This window comes from Numenius arquata, chromosome 1, assembly GCF_964106895.1.
Source record: "Numenius arquata chromosome 1, bNumArq3.hap1.1, whole genome shotgun sequence".
In the NCBI taxonomy this organism is placed as follows: Eukaryota; Metazoa; Chordata; class Aves; order Charadriiformes; family Scolopacidae; genus Numenius; species Numenius arquata.
Window position 1 is genome coordinate 140,519,296 of NC_133576.1, and position 14,677 is coordinate 140,533,972.

Genomic DNA, 14,677 nt, shown 5'->3' on the forward strand with positions numbered 1-14,677 from the left:
CATGCTTGGAGCAGGAGGATGGACCTGAGACCACCCAAGGTCCCTTCCAACCCGAATTATGATCCTGGGAACCTCTGTGATCCTAGGAACCTCAGATCCTTGGAACCTCATTTCCATTTGCAGCATGGAAATGAGAGAAGCAGCATCTCTAGCATGGAAGGAAAGAGAAGAAAGGGTAGGAACTTCATTAATGCCTGAAAATTTACGCTTTTGAGTTTAAAAAGGCCTTGAAGACAGTGAGTACTGCTAAAGTGGAGAGGGCTGGAGCCCCTCTGTTGTGAGGACAGGCTGAGAGAGTTGGGGGGGTTCAGCCTGGAGAAGAGAAGGCTCCGGGGAGACCTTCGAGCCCCTTCCAGTCCCTCAAGGGGCTCCAGGAAAGCTGGGGAGGGACTCTTGATGAGGGAGGGGAGCCACAGGAGGAGGAGGAAGGGTTTGACACTGAAAGAGGGGAGATGGAGATGAGATGTGGGGAAGAACTTCTTTGCTGTGAGGGTGGTGAGAGCCTGGCCCAGGTTGCCCAGAGAAGCTGTGGCTGCCCCATCCCTGGAGGGGTTCAAGGCCAGGTTGGATGGGGCTTGGAGCAACCTGGTCTGGTGGGAGGTGTCCCTGGATGGAACTGGATGGTCTTTAAGGTCCCTTCCCACCCAAACCATTCTATGATTCTATGAAACAGCATTTTAAAAAATATAATGCTCTTTCCATTCTGAATCTAAAAGCATTTAATAATTAAAATCAAACACAATTGTTTCCATATCACACGTGAGTACTCGTATCTTCTGACCAGTCTCCCACCTAGTCTGGGTCCCAAATTCCCACGGCTCACACCTCTCCCGTCTCATTTTCCAACAGAAGGTCACAGAGCACAGGAAAAAAGGATCATCTGAAGCACGGTCAAACTGCTAGCAAGAGAGGATGGGGAGCAGGGGAGGTGCAAGGAGGTGGCTGTAATTCAGAGGAGCTGCCCCCAACCTGCAGAAGTCCTGATGGGATGAGGAAGCAACAGGAGAAATCAGCATCTCAAGCTGGTAAGACGGAGGCAGCCATGGCTTTGTTGTCTGGAAGGACACCTCCAAGAAAACCAAGGAAGAGGAACATCTATACTCCGTCAGGGGGCATATCATAGAATCATATCATATCATAGAGAGGTTTGGGTGGGAAGGGACCTTAAAGCCCACCCAGTTCCATCCAGAGACACCTCCCACCAGACCAGGTTGCTCCAAGCCCCATCCAACCTGGCCTTGAACCCCTCCAGGGATGGGGCAGCCACAGCTTCTCTGGGCAACCTGGGCCAGGCTCTCACCACCCTCACAGCAAAGAATTTCTTCCCCACATCTCATCTCAATCTCCCCTCTTTCAGTGTCAAACCGTTGTCCTCACAGACCCTCCCACCAAACCTCGTGTGTGTTTCTCTCTGCGCTCTTGATACCCCACCCGCATCCTGGATGCCCGTAGAGCATCTTTCCCGCATTTCTTTCCATTAGTCTTATTTCTTTCCCTTCCTCGACATTGTTTTCTTTTCCCACAAAATCTTCTTAGGAATAACCCAGGAGTCCACTCCAACATCTCTTTGTTCCCTGCTCATCTTCTGCCCGCGAGGTCCATTCCTACCCAGCCACCATCCCACCTCCATCTTCTGATCCAGCCTTTCGAGCGTTGGATTCACTCTTGTAGGAGCTGCCCTGTTGGTAGGATCCAGGTGTATCTGGAGCCTCCTGCTTATTTGATGTAGAAAATCATAAATACCATTCCCTGGCAGCTTAATAGCCCCCAGGCTGAAGAAGGACTGCTTGCAGAAGAAGAGCGGTGAACATCTGGGGTAGGATACAGCTGTGGTTTCCATCTCTCCAGCGGCTTGTGGCCTCCAAGCCCTGCTTTAGCTCAGATTTGGGGAGAAAGGCAGCGCTTTCTGACCCATATCCGTCCCTCACGATGCCAACCCCGCTCTCCTTCCAGTGGACGCTCAAACAGCAAGTCCATAGACAGGATCAGCTGCAAACCTGCACCTGAAAGTAACAGAACGAAGAAGCTCTTTGACATTTTTAAAAAATATTATTGATTTAAACACCACTAGGACAGCAACTGCTGCAAATCTGTGTGCGCCAGTAAAAAAGGAGTGGGGCTCAGGTGTCCCCTCAAGCAAGGTTCCTTCATTGTCACTGCAGCTCCCGGACGGACACCGAGGGGTTTTGCTCCTTGTCACAGAGAGCAAAAGCACCAGGTCTGATCCCCGACAGTGGGAATAACTGATCTTTGTTTTCCCATTCTGGTGTCTGAAATAAGACCTTTTTAAAAGAGACAACTGCTTCAAAGGAGGAAGAACTTCTCTCAGGAGATTAATCCCTGAAAAACATTCTGAACTGGAAGGTTTTTGGCAGCGGAAAGAAAAGACAGAAGGAACAGCAATTTTTACCATCCTGACTGTCACTTTTCACATTTCTTTGCACAAAGAGACCGGTGTCAAATCAAAGGCAGCCCAAAATTCACGCTGGATAGAGATAAAAATAAAGAAGGTGGGACTGGGGGGTGAGGAACTTCACTGGCCGCCTCTTTTCCCACTGGTAAAACAGATCTGGAATTCCTTGGTAAAAGATTTTGAGATCTATCAACATGCACTTGCCCCACCTTTTTCTTCTTCCTCTGTTGTGCTAACGCTGAGGTGTCACCCTCGAGGTGTGAAAAGCAGAGAGTCAATAAGGTGACATCAAAAGAGACGAGTTTCTAAAGGACACAGGGACGAGCAGGTCTGACTCACGGCAGCCGGGAGACGATTAACAACCCCTCTGAGCTGGTCGGCACAGGAAGGACATGGAGCTGTTGGAGCGGGGCCAGAGGAGACCACGGAGATGCTGGGAGGGCTGGAGCCCCTCTGCTGGGGGGACAGGCTGAGAGAGTTGGGGGGGTTCAGCCTGGAGAAGAGAAGGCTCTGGGGAGACCTTAGGGCCCCTTCCAGTCCCTAAAAGGGGGGGCTCCAGGAAAGCTGGGGAGGGACTCTTGATGAGGGAGGGGAGCCATAGGAGGAGGGGGAAGGGTTTGACACTGAAAGAGGGGAGATTGAGATGAGATGTGGGGAAGAAGTTCTTTGCTGTGAGGGTGGTGAGAGCCTGGCCCAGGTTGCCCAGAGAAGCTGTGGCTGCCCCATCCCTGGAGGGGTTCAAGGCCAGGTTGGATGGGGCTTGGAGCAACCTGGTCTGGTGGGAGGTGTCCCTGGATGGAACTGGGTGGGCTTTAAGGTCCCTTCCCACCCAAACCATTCCATGATGCCATGATTCTATGCTCTGATGTCCTCAGGACAGGCTTTTTCTTCTGAGCTTGTGCAGCCCATACCAGAAGAGCTGGGCCCACGTGCCAACCTCCTGCACGTTTCAAATAATTCCTGTCACTGGGAAGCAGAGCCGTTGTTTTCCCCGTTGCTGCTGTGGTTCTCAAGTACAATTTCCTTAAAAAAAAAAAAAAATAAAAGGGATTTTTCTTCTGCAAGGTTTGGGGCTGCGTGGAGGTGCCAGAGGCAGCCTGGGCTTGGCCGCTCTGCTCCTGGCTCTGCCCGTGACGCCGGGACAGCTCGGTCACCTCTCGGTGACATCCCAGCTTTGCCAAAATCAACAGGAATTTTGTCTCGGACTTTACCGGAGCCAAGATATTGCCCTTTGCATCCGTCTGGAGCTCTCTGCGAGCCGTGACGGTCCCTTTTGCCAGGCACCTGTTTCACACCCACCAACCTTTGTCCTCCCCCCACACCTTCCTGCCATTAAACCCTGACTTGATGGAGCTCCAAAGCTCCCCCAGGGAGGTTCTCCTGCCAGGAAAACGGGCTCAATCCAAGGAACTGGTGAGGATTCAAGAAACTCCGCTACCGTTAAATGCAACCAAAGGAAAAGGTACGACAGGACAGCAAATTACCCCACTGCGAATTAAAAAAACACCTTCAAAAGTACTCAAAGCCTGATGGAAGGATAAAACGTGGGGCATCCGTGGCTCTGGTCCACACAAATTTCCTCCCGGCTTCAAAAGCAGGATACGGGCAGTAAATAGCCCGGTGACGCCACCGCGCTCATCTCTGTCGGCTTATTTACAAGGATGCCCAGCCCCTATGACACACGACCGGCCCCGTCTTACGCAGGCAGCACCGCCGCCAGCCAAAAAGGAAGAGCCTTTGGCTTTGATCTCCAGCGAGGAGCTGATGCTTAACCATAAAAAAAAAAAAAAAAAAAAAAAAAAAGGAGGAAATCACAAAATACACCCAGAACGCGGGTGCAAAAAGACGCCTTTCTGCTGCCAAGGGGCAGAGACCCGGAGCGGCAGAATCACAGAATCACAGAATCACCTAGGTTGGAAGGGACCTTTTAAGATCATCTAGTCCAACCGATTAAACAAACAAACAAAAAAAAACAAAAAAAAAACCCCACACAAAAAACAAACAAAAAACACTAACCACCAAACCCAACAAAAAAAAAACAAACAAAAAAACACACACAAAACACCACCCAACACTAATCCATATCCCTGAGCACCATGTCAGCTCCTCTCTTGAATACCTCCAGGGATGGTGCCTCAACCACTTTCCTGGGCAGCCCATTCCAATGCCTGACAACCCTTTCAGTAAAGAAATATTTCCTAATATCTAACCTGAACTTCCCCTGGCGTAACTTGAAGCCATTGCCCCTTGTCCTATCATCTGTAACTTGGGAGAAGAGACCGACCCCCACCTCTCTACAGCCTCCTTTCAGGTAGTTGTAGAGAGCAATAAGGTCTCCCCTCAGTCTCCTCTTCCCCAGACTGAACAACCCCAGCTCCCTCAGCCTCTCCTCGTAAGACTTGTGCTCCAGACCCCTCACCAGCTTCGTTGCCCTTCTCTGGACCCGCTCCAGCACCTCAATGTCCTTCTTGTGGTAGGGGGCCCAAAACTGGACGCAGTACTCGAGGTGGGGTCTCACCAGTGCCGAGTACAGGGGGACGATCACCTCTCGGGTCCTACTCACCACGCTGTTCCTGATACAGGCCAGGATGCTGTTGGCCTTTTTGGCCACCTGGGCACACTGCTGGCTCATGTTCAGCCGACAGTCGACCAACACCCCCAGGTCCTTTTCTGCCGGGCAGCTCCAGCCACTCTGCCCCAAGCCTATAGCGCTGCCTGGGGTTGTTGTGACCCAAGTGCAGGACCCGGCACTTGGCCTTGTTGAACCTCATCCCGTTGGTCTCAGCCCATCCATCCAGCCTGTCCAGATCCCTCTGCAAAGCCTCTCTACCCTCCAGCAGATCAACACTCCCACCCAACTTAGTGTCATCTGCAAATTTGCTGAGGGCGCATTCGATCCCCTCGTCCAGATCATTGATAAAGATGTTGAAGAGAACCGGCCCCAGTACCGAGCCCTGTGGGACACCACTCGTGACTGGTCACCAACTGGACTTCACCCCATTCACCACAACTCTCTGGGCCCGGCCCTCCAGCCAGTTTTTAACCCAGCGGAGAGTATACCCATCTAAGCCACTAAGAAGCGGGTGGTCGAGGCGAGGAGCCCACCCGAAGCAAACGAGGTTTACGGTGGTTTTTTTCCCCCCCTTTTTTTCCCCCCGGACCATATTAATTTTATAACACTCGCTCCTTTTCCACCCAGAAAGCGGAGTAAACAAAGGGAAGCGCCTTCCCTTCCTCGCAAATCCCCGCACGCGCAAGTTCGACGCCGCCGCCGCGACGGGAGCTCGACGACCTGTGGTGACAGAGGGGGGAGATTGTAAGAGCGAGGTGTATTTTTGATAAAAACCGGAGTTTATCGACGCCGTCGGCTGCTCTAGAAAATCTAAACCCTACTTTTCACACGCCAAACCCGGTCGATAAGGTGGAAGGAGACGGCGGCGGGGAAGCCTTTGCTGGGGATTTAATGGTTGACTCATTAGCGGCCCGGCCAGACTTTATTATGATTTTCTACGTTTGTCATAAAAAATTGAGGTGGGGCGGTTTTATCGCTCTGGGAGTCGCGAGGTGACTAATTGCAGCGCTCGTTAGCGCGTTGGCGGGACAATGACTTTATTTACAGTCCCTGACCTTGAGGGGTGACCCCAAAAATCCCAGTTTTACCCCGTTTTGAGCAGTTCTGCCCAGCCCAACCTAGTCCCACTGGGGCGCCCCGTGCCCTGTCTCCTCGTCCCCTGCCCGTGTCCCACCTGCCACCGCTGCCCTGTCCCCCCCCCCGGTGCCCTACGCCCTACACCCTACGGTGACAGGGACCCTCTCTCTGCTCCCTGTGCCCCTCCTGCAGCCCTGGGTCCCATCAGCCACCCCCAGCCCCTGACCTTGTCCCCCTCCCTGGGCCCCGTCCCCTGGCCCTAACCCCTGTCCCCGATCTCCTATCCCTTGTCCCCAATCTCCTGTCCGCCGTCCGCATCCCCTCTACCCCCATCCCTGTCCCCTGTCCTCTATCTCTGTCCCCATCCCCTGTCCCTGTCCCCTGTCCCCATCCCCTGTCCCCTATTCTCCATCTTTGTCCCTTCTCCCCTGTCACCCCATCTTTGTCCCTTGTCCTCTATCCTCTGTCCCCATTTCCAGTGCCTGTCCCCTCCCCTCATCCTTGTCCCCATCTTCTGCACCTGTCCCCTCACCCCTGTCCCCATCCCCTGTGCCTGTCCCCTATCGTCCATCTGTTCCCTGTCCCCTCACCCCTGTCCCCATCGCCCATGCCTGTCCCCTATCCCCCCTACCCCATTCCCTTGTCCCTGTCCTCCCTTCCTATCCCTGTCCCCTCTCCTCTCACCCCCTCCCCATCTCTGTCCCCTCCCACACCCCAACCCCGTCCCCTGTCCCCATCCCCTGTCCCCATCCCCTGAGCCTGTCCCCCATTCTCCACCTTTGTCCCCTCTCCCCTGTCCCCCCATCGCTGTCCCTTGTCCTCCATCCTCTGTCCCTATCCCCTGTGCCTGTACCCTCTCCCCCTACCCCTGTCCCCTCTCCCCTGTCCCCACCCTCTGTGCCTGTCCCCTATTCTCCACCCCTGTCCCTGTCCCCTCTCCCCTGTCCCCATCCCTCATGCCTGTCCCCTATCCCCCCCCCCCATTCCCTCGTCCCCATCCCCTCTCCCCTTACTCCAAATCCCAATTTTACCCCGTCTTGAGCAGTTTTGCCCAGCCCACCCAGCCCTGTGCCCCACTGGGACACCCCATCCCCATCCCCTTGCTCAGTCCTGGCCCCCTGCCCACGTCCCACCTGCCACCCCTGCCCTGTCCCCCCCTCCCCCCCCCCACCGGGGCCCTGTGCCCCACGGGGGACCCCCACCCCTGTCCCGTCTCCTCCATCTCTGCCCCCCATCTCCCCCCACTCACCCCCATCCCCTCTCCCCGTGCCCCACGGGGGACCCCCACTCCTGTCCCGTCTCCTCCATCTCTGCCCCCCATCTCCCCCCACTCACCCCCATCCCCTCTCCCCACGGGGGACCCCCACCCCTGTCCCGTCTCCTCCATCTCTGCCCCCCATCTCCCCCCACTCACCCCCATCCCCTCTCCCCACGCGGGACCCCCACCCCTGTCCCGTCTCCTCCATCTCTGCCCCCCATCTCCCCCCACTCACCCCCATCCCCTTTCCCCGTGCCCCACGGGGGACCCTCACTCCTGTCCCGTCTCCTCCATCTCTGCCCCCCATCTCCCCCCACTCACCCCCATCCCCTCTCCCCGTGCCTGTCCCCATGCCCCACGGGGGACCCTCACTCCTGTCCCGTCTCCTCCATCTCTGCCCCCCATCTCCCCCCACTCACCCCCATCCCCTCTCCCCGTGCCTGTCCCCATGCCCCACGGGGGACCCTCACCCCTGTCCCGTCTCCTCCATCTCTGCCCCCCATCTCCCCCCACTCACCCCCATCCCCTCTCCCCATGCCCCACGGGGGACCCCCACCCCTGTCCCGTCTCCTCCATCTCCCCCCACTCACCCCCATCCCCTCTCCCCACGGGGGACCCTCACCCCCTGACCCGTCCTCCTCCATCTCTGCCCCCCATCCCCTCTCCCCGTGCCTGTCCCCACGCCCCACGGGGGGCACGTCCCCCCCGTCCCCCGCCGCTCCCTTCAGCGCCCCCCCCGCCTCCGCCCGCCCCCCTCACCCCCGGCGCCTCCCGCCGGCCGCGGCCTACCCGCTCCGCTCCTCTCCTCCCCGCGGCCTACGGGGAGCCGCCGCCATGTCGGGGCTCCCGGTGCGGGTGTTGCGGCTGGGCCTGCGGCCCTACTCCGAGGCGCTGCGGGTGCAGGAGCGCTGCGTGGGGGCGGCGCGGGCGGCGAGGGGCTGCGGCCCCCGACCCCCTACCCCTCCCCGGGGAGAGCGTTGTGCTGAGCGAACCCTCGGGCCCCGTCTACGCTTGGGGGCCTGCGGGGCGCCCCGGAGGCGGAGGCGGCGGAACGGCTGCGGGCGCGGGGAGCGGGGCTGGCGGCGGCGCGGCGGGGCGGGAGGATCACCTTCACGGGCCCGGGCAGCTGCTGGCCTTCCCCGGTGCTGGACCTGCGGCGGCGGCGGTCTGCCGCTGAGGGGGTACGTGGCGGCGCTGGAGGGGTTGGTGCTGCGGCTCTGCCGCCGCCTGGGCCTGGCCGCCGCCCGAGCCCTCCCGCCGCCCTTCACCGGCGTCTGGATGGGCGACAGCAAGATCTGCGCCATCGGTGAGCGCCGCGGGGGTGGGGGGGGCACCCGTGGGGGTGTGTACCGTAGGCGGGGGGGGGGGAGGGGGATACACCGTGGGGGGAGGACACCGGGGGGGAGATACGCACCCGAGGCGTGGGGAGGGGGGGGGGGGGGCACCGGGGGGGGCCGTATGTACCACCGGGGGGGGAGTGCACCGGGGAGGGGGGTGTGTGCACCCGGAGGGGGCAGCGGGGGGGGGGGTGTGGGTGCACCGGGAGTAGACATGAATGAACGCGGGGGGGGGGGCACCGGGGAGCATATGTACCGGGGGGGAGGATGTACCCGGGAGGGGGGAGATGTACCGGGGGGGAGGATGTACCCGGGAGGGGGGAGATGCACCGGGGGGGGTGGGGTGGGGGTTGAAAGCAGCGGGGGGAGATATACACCCGGGGTGGGGGGGGGCACCGGGGAGCATATGTACCGGGGGGGAGGATGTACCCGGGAGAGGGGAGATGCACCGGGGGGGTGGAAAGCACCGGGGGGAGATATACACCCGGGGGGGGGGCACCAGGGGACGTATGTACCGGGGGGGAGGATGCACCGGGGGCTTTGCACCGGAGAGGGGGTGATGAATCGGGGGGGGGGGGGGGGGTGTGCACGGGGGGGGAGAGGAATGCACCGGGGGTAGACATGCACCCGGGGAGGGGGCCGTATGTACCGGGGGGGAGTGCACCGGGAAGGGCGGTGTGTGCACCCGGAGGGGGCAGCGGGGGAGTGTGTGTACTGGGGGGGGTGGGTGCACCGTGGGGGGGGGGGCGGGGAAGATGCACCGGGGGTAGACATGAACGCTGGGGGGTGGGGGGGGGACCGGGGAGCATATGTACCGGGAGAGAGAATGTACCGGGGAGAGGGGAGATGCACCGGGGGGGTGGAAAGCACCGGGGGGAGTTATACACCCGGGGGGGGGGGGCACCAGGGGACGTATGTACCGGGGGGGGGGAGTGCACTGGGGGCTTTGCACCGGGGAGAGGGTGATGCACCGGAGGGGGTGCACCAAGGGGAGGGGTATGCACCGGGGGTAGACGTGCCCCCCCCGGGGGGGGAGCACCGGGGGGAGACATACACGTGGCGGGAGGGGGGGGACCGGGGGTTGATACCCCGGAGGGGGTGCACCGGGGGTACACATGCACCTGGAGTGTGTGTGTGTGTGTGTGCACACACCGGGGGGTGTGAACTTGGCGGGGGGGGGGGGGGAAGCATACACCAGGGAGGTTATGCACGGGGGGGGTGTGTGTATGCACAAGGGAGTATGCAGCAAGGGGGGGGGGGGGGGGGGGGGGAGCGCAGCACAATTTCAGGACCCTGCAGCCCAACCAGGGCCCTGCACTTTGCACCCCCCCACCCCTTCACCTTCCCCCCCCCCCCCCCCCCCGAGGCCGTTGCATCCAGGGCTGGGTGCCTGCAGCCTGGTCCCCAACCTCACCCCCCTTCTCCTGTCCCCTTGTCCCCTTCCCCTGTCCCCTTGTTCCCAGCCTTGCCTCCCTTCCTGACCCCTTGTCCCCAACCTTGCCCCTCCTCCTGTCCCCTTGTCCCCAACCTTGTCCCCTTCCCCTGTCCCCTTGTTCCCAGCCTTGCCTCCCTTCCTGACCCCTTGTCCCCAGCCTTGCCCCTTCTCCTGTCCCCTTGTCCCCAGCCTTGCCCCTCCTCCTGTCCCCTTGTCCCCAGCCTTGTCCCCTTCTCCTGTCCCCTTGTCCCCAGCCTTGCCCCTCCTCCTGTCCCCTTGTCCCCAGCCTTGCCCCTTCTCCTGTCCCCATGTCCCCAGCCTTGCCCCTCCTCCTGTCCCCTTGTCCCCAGCCTTGCCCCTCCTCCTGTCCCCTTGTCCCCAGCCTTGCCCCCTTCCCCTGTCCTCCCGCCCTCCGCCCCGGCCCCGTGCTGTTCCCCTGCCAGCCAGGCAGGCCTTGCACCCCTTCCCAGAGCCCTGCACCCCAAGTTGGGTCCTGCAGCCCAGACCCCCCCCCCCCCCTACTCTTTGCACCGCGACCCCGTGTCCGAGCCCACTTGAAACTCCAGTGGAAAGAGGTGCTGGGGGATACAGGGCTGGGGAATCTGCCCCAAATTTGGGGAGTCTCCTGTGGAATAGGGGTTTTCCCTGGCAAGAAGTGGGGAGCACGGCATGTGGGGGGGGGGAGGGGGTTTAGCATCCTGAGCAGCACGGTCACTAAATATCTAACGCTGGGGCGTCCCTGGGGATGGGGTGCTTTGCGCCCCCCCCCCCATCCCTCCCCTGCAGGGGTGCATTGCGGGAACCACATCACTTCCCACGGGCTGGCGCTGAACTGCTGCACCGACCTCACCTGGTTCGACCACATCGTCCCCTGCGGGCTGGAGGGAAAAGGCGTCACCTCGCTGAGCCGCGAGCTGGGGCGGCACGTCACCGTCGACCACGTCCTCGAACCTTTCCTCGACTCCTTCCAGGAGGTGTTCGAATGCACCTTGGTCTTTTCAGAAGACCCCGGGGACTAGAAGAGCTGCGGAACCTCGGCTGGGTGTTTCGGCAAACCCTCGGCGCAGCCGACGGACAGTGCGGCAGCCGCTTGCGGCTTCATTTCACGCCGAGAGCTCTCGTGCCTTTGCCTAGAGACCATGCGTGAACGGCGGCAAAGAGGTTTGCGCTGTTGCTTAAACATCCTTGGGGCTCTTCTCCCCAGCCCCGTGGGTCTTCATCCCTTGGTACAGACCTCCGAGGGTACCACGTCCCTGTCGCTCGCGGGGGAAATGCCCAAACAAGCACTTTTTTCTGCCTCTCTCCCTCAAAAAATCCCAAATTTGGGTGAACGTTCGCATACCCTTTGGACAAGAGGAAGAGGGACCGGTTGGTTGAGCATCAATTCCTCGTCACTGTGTAAAAAGAGGCAGATTTTCTATAAAGAGAGTTGCTGGGAACTTTGGCTGCTGATCGTTTGCTTGTTTATTTACCCTGAGACTTTATGAATAACGACCTTTTTCTCACCCTGTGCCTGGAGAAATCCTTGCATGGCTGAGATCCTCGCAGTGGTGTCAGGGCGGGTGGAAAAATTGCTGATAAGAGGCTGTAAACGGTGGTTAAAAGGCCACCGGAGCGATGCCGCTGTGGTGGGAAGGCGGGAGGAGGAGGGGAAGGGCTCAGGGTGCCTGAGGAGAGGAACTGTGGCCACCCCGGACCCGTGGGACCAGGCAACGTGGAATCGAGTGTCCCATCTGGGTGATGGGGACCTGCTCTTGCAAGGTCTGGTGCTGCTGTGGTCCGTGCAGGTGACATTGGTTCCTCCAAAATCGCTGCTCCGGCCGCAGCATCCACGTGGATGTCCTGGGCGAAGGGACATGGCCACCCTGGGGTCCCAATGGCACTGGGGTCCACGCTCGTCAATGCAAACCTATGGGTAGACACATATAAACTGATTTTAATTGAGAGGTTTCTTAAAGGCTAAGAAGCCAACCTAAGACTGAGTTTCCCAGAGCTGCCTGCTGTGCCTCGGGAATGCTCATGGCTCTCCCGGTGCATGGGCAGGAGGGGCAGTGCCCGGTCTGGGCTCCCTAAAACCTTGCCTCCTCGGTGTGTGGCACGGCCATGGCCACTTCTGAGTCACCCCCGTTGCTGGCAAACCCGGTGCCAGCGCTGGAGACACAGATCACGGGTGGTTGGGAGCAGCCCCGCAGCCAGATGGGTGCTTCGGGCTCAGGAGAAATGGAAAATGGCAAATGAAATTCCCCACACCCTGCTCGGAGCAGGACCTGACCCCCACCCAGCAGCCCCTCACCGCTGCTCCGGGCCTTCTTTCTGCCCCACAAGCTTTGAGGTGCCCCTGCTGTGCAGTGCTGGCATGTCCCCATGGGCCCCACAGCCCCCAGGGTTTTTGGGTGGGCAAAGCTGGGAGCAATGGGGCTGGAAGAACCCTGGATGGGGAGAAATGGGGAGGAAAATCGCATTTCATGGAGGCATCTCAGCTTCAGGAGGGGATGGCAACTGGGGACAAAGGTGGCCCAGGCAGGCTCGGTGCCTGGTGCGAGGGCTTGGGGACAGGGGACGGATGGAGGAGGGACAGGAAAGTGTGACCAGCAGCGTGTGCCGGGAGGGAAACGCAGGGTCCCGCTCTCCCAGCCCTGTAAGGCCTCCGGTATCCGGCTGGGGTGAGGGGGTCGTGGCTGGGACCCGTGCGGTTGGGGACAGGCTGGTGGCCCGGGGCTGGGTGGCTTTGGCAGGTGGCTCTGCCCCGGGAAGGGGAGGAGGCTGGGCGGCACTCCCAGCCCGGCCCGCATCCCTCCCCGCCGCCCCGCGATGCTCCAGTCCCGGCTCAGCCTGGCAGCAGCGCAGGCAGGGAGGGCACCCCGGGTGAGTGCGAACCCCCCTTCCCACCCCTCCGGCCCCCCCTTCTCCTACGACACCCCTAGCACAGGGCCACCCCCCCCCCCCCCCATGCTGCACCCCATCTGTGGGTCCCCTCCTGGGATAAACCCACATCTTGCCCTAAATCTCCCAAATTCGTCCACCTCCTGCTTCAAACTTGTCTCTACGTCGGGCAAACAGCCAGCTCCGAGCCCATCCCCGTGGGCTCGTGGCTGCACAACCCCTTCCTCTTCCTCCCTCCTGGGTTCTCGTCCTGGGAGGTGCACCCTGGGTTTGGGGGGACCCTTCTTTTTGCGGGGGGGGGGGGCAGCTGCTTGTGCATGGGGCAGAGCTGCTGGTGTTGCAGGCACGGGGTGCTCGGGAGCCGGGGGGAGCAGGGCGGGGGGGATACCCTGGGGAATGATGGTTGTTTGTGGGGATGGTGTGTCCCAAAGGATGGCACACATGGGGGACCGTGTCCCCGTGTCCCTTCCCGTCTGTGCCTGCTCCGAGGCCCTGGAGAGGTGCAAAGGTGCAAAAGGACACAGAGGGCACATGGGGGTCCAGGGTGGGCTGGCAGAGGGGCACTGTGCCCCGGGGGGGGGTGAGAAACCAACATAACAGGGGGTCTGGGACCTGTGGGGAGGGAAATCCCTGGGGGGGACCCCTCGGGATGGGTCCACGGGGGTGCGTGGGGAGCTGTGCCCCCCTGCCAGGATGGTTGAAGCTCCTGGTCCTGGGGAAAAAAGGGGATCCCTGCTCACCCCAGGGGACCTGACCCGCAGCGAGTGGGGTCGATGCACGGCAGGATCAGTCCTGGAGCTGTTATTTAGGATGGGGGACCCCAGACACGCCCCCCCCTGGGGTTCCTTGGGTGTCAGCTCCGCACCCTGCAAGGGTGCAGGACATGGGTGGTGCCCACCGACCCCCAGGCTTTGAACTCAGCCATCCCAGCCCCCAGGGACAGCTATGTCCCCGCTTGTTGTCCCCAGCCCTGGGGAGGAGAGGAGGACAGGCAGCTGCCCTGAGGCTCTGGGGACTTTATTCCATCCGTGGAGGGAGTGAAATTTGGGGAGGGGGCTGCCGCGAATGCAAAGGGCTTGGATGCCCCCACTTTTACCGTTGCCATGTGGCAGAGCTGGTGCTTCAAGGACTATTTTGGGGTCATCGTTGGGTCTGGCAGGACATCCCTGTCATCATCCCGGGGTCACCATCGCCACGAGGGCAGCCCCGGCTGAGCCTCCCTGTCCTTCCCCGCAGGCTGGGCGAGGACATGGAGGAGGGCAACCAGACGGAGACCTGGCACCAAAGCCTCCAGGCGGTGCTTAATGTCTTGAACCAGACGCTGCACGGGGTTGTCCTCTGCCCCGCCGACCGCCCTGCCACCTCCGCCGCTGCCACCCGCAACGCCAGCACCCGCGCTGGCCGTCCCGGCCGCAACGACAACGCCTACATGTACATCCTCTTCGTCATGACCCTCTTCGCCGCTACGGTGGGGAGCCTCATCCTGGGCTACACCCGCTCCCGCAAAGTGGACAAGCGAAGCGACCCCTACCACGTCTACATCAAGAACAGGGTCTCCATGATCTGAGCCTGGTCCCCAATGTCTTGTCCCCCCTGGGAACTGGTGGGTTTTGGGGTGTGGGGGGGTCATGTTGCTGCTCTGCATCCCAAGGCACAGCAGCACTGCTGGCCAGCCTGGTCCCAAAGCTGCTGGGAACCCCCC

General features: G+C 60.8%; 3 protein-coding genes across 3 annotated transcripts in view; all 3 read left to right on the top strand.

Annotated features, from left to right (window-relative positions):
- The first annotated feature begins 8,154 nt into the window (after positions 1-8,154).
- On the top strand, positions 8,155-11,523 carry LIPT2 (lipoyl(octanoyl) transferase 2). The gene is given in 5 exon segments (XM_074156369.1): positions 8,155-8,229; positions 8,231-8,332; positions 8,334-8,483; positions 8,485-8,626; positions 10,879-11,523. Coding segments are annotated over 5 exon segments (702 nt in total). The 3' UTR covers positions 11,112-11,523.
- A 1,141-nt stretch (positions 11,524-12,664) lies between these two features.
- The window catches only part of PGM2L1 (phosphoglucomutase 2 like 1), a 57,876-nt gene continuing 55,863 nt past the window's right edge, over positions 12,665-14,677 (top strand). Inside the window, exon 1 of the mRNA XM_074168681.1 lies at positions 12,665-12,957. Coding sequence (XP_074024782.1) covers positions 12,904-12,957 — 54 coding nt within the window. The 5' untranslated portion in view covers positions 12,665-12,903. The remainder of the gene's footprint in view (positions 12,958-14,677) is intronic.
- KCNE3 (potassium voltage-gated channel subfamily E regulatory subunit 3) lies at positions 14,216-14,542 on the top strand. Its single transcript, XM_074168806.1, has one exon. The coding sequence runs from the start codon at positions 14,225-14,227 to the stop codon at positions 14,540-14,542; it is 318 nt and encodes a 105-aa protein (XP_074024907.1). The 5' UTR covers positions 14,216-14,224.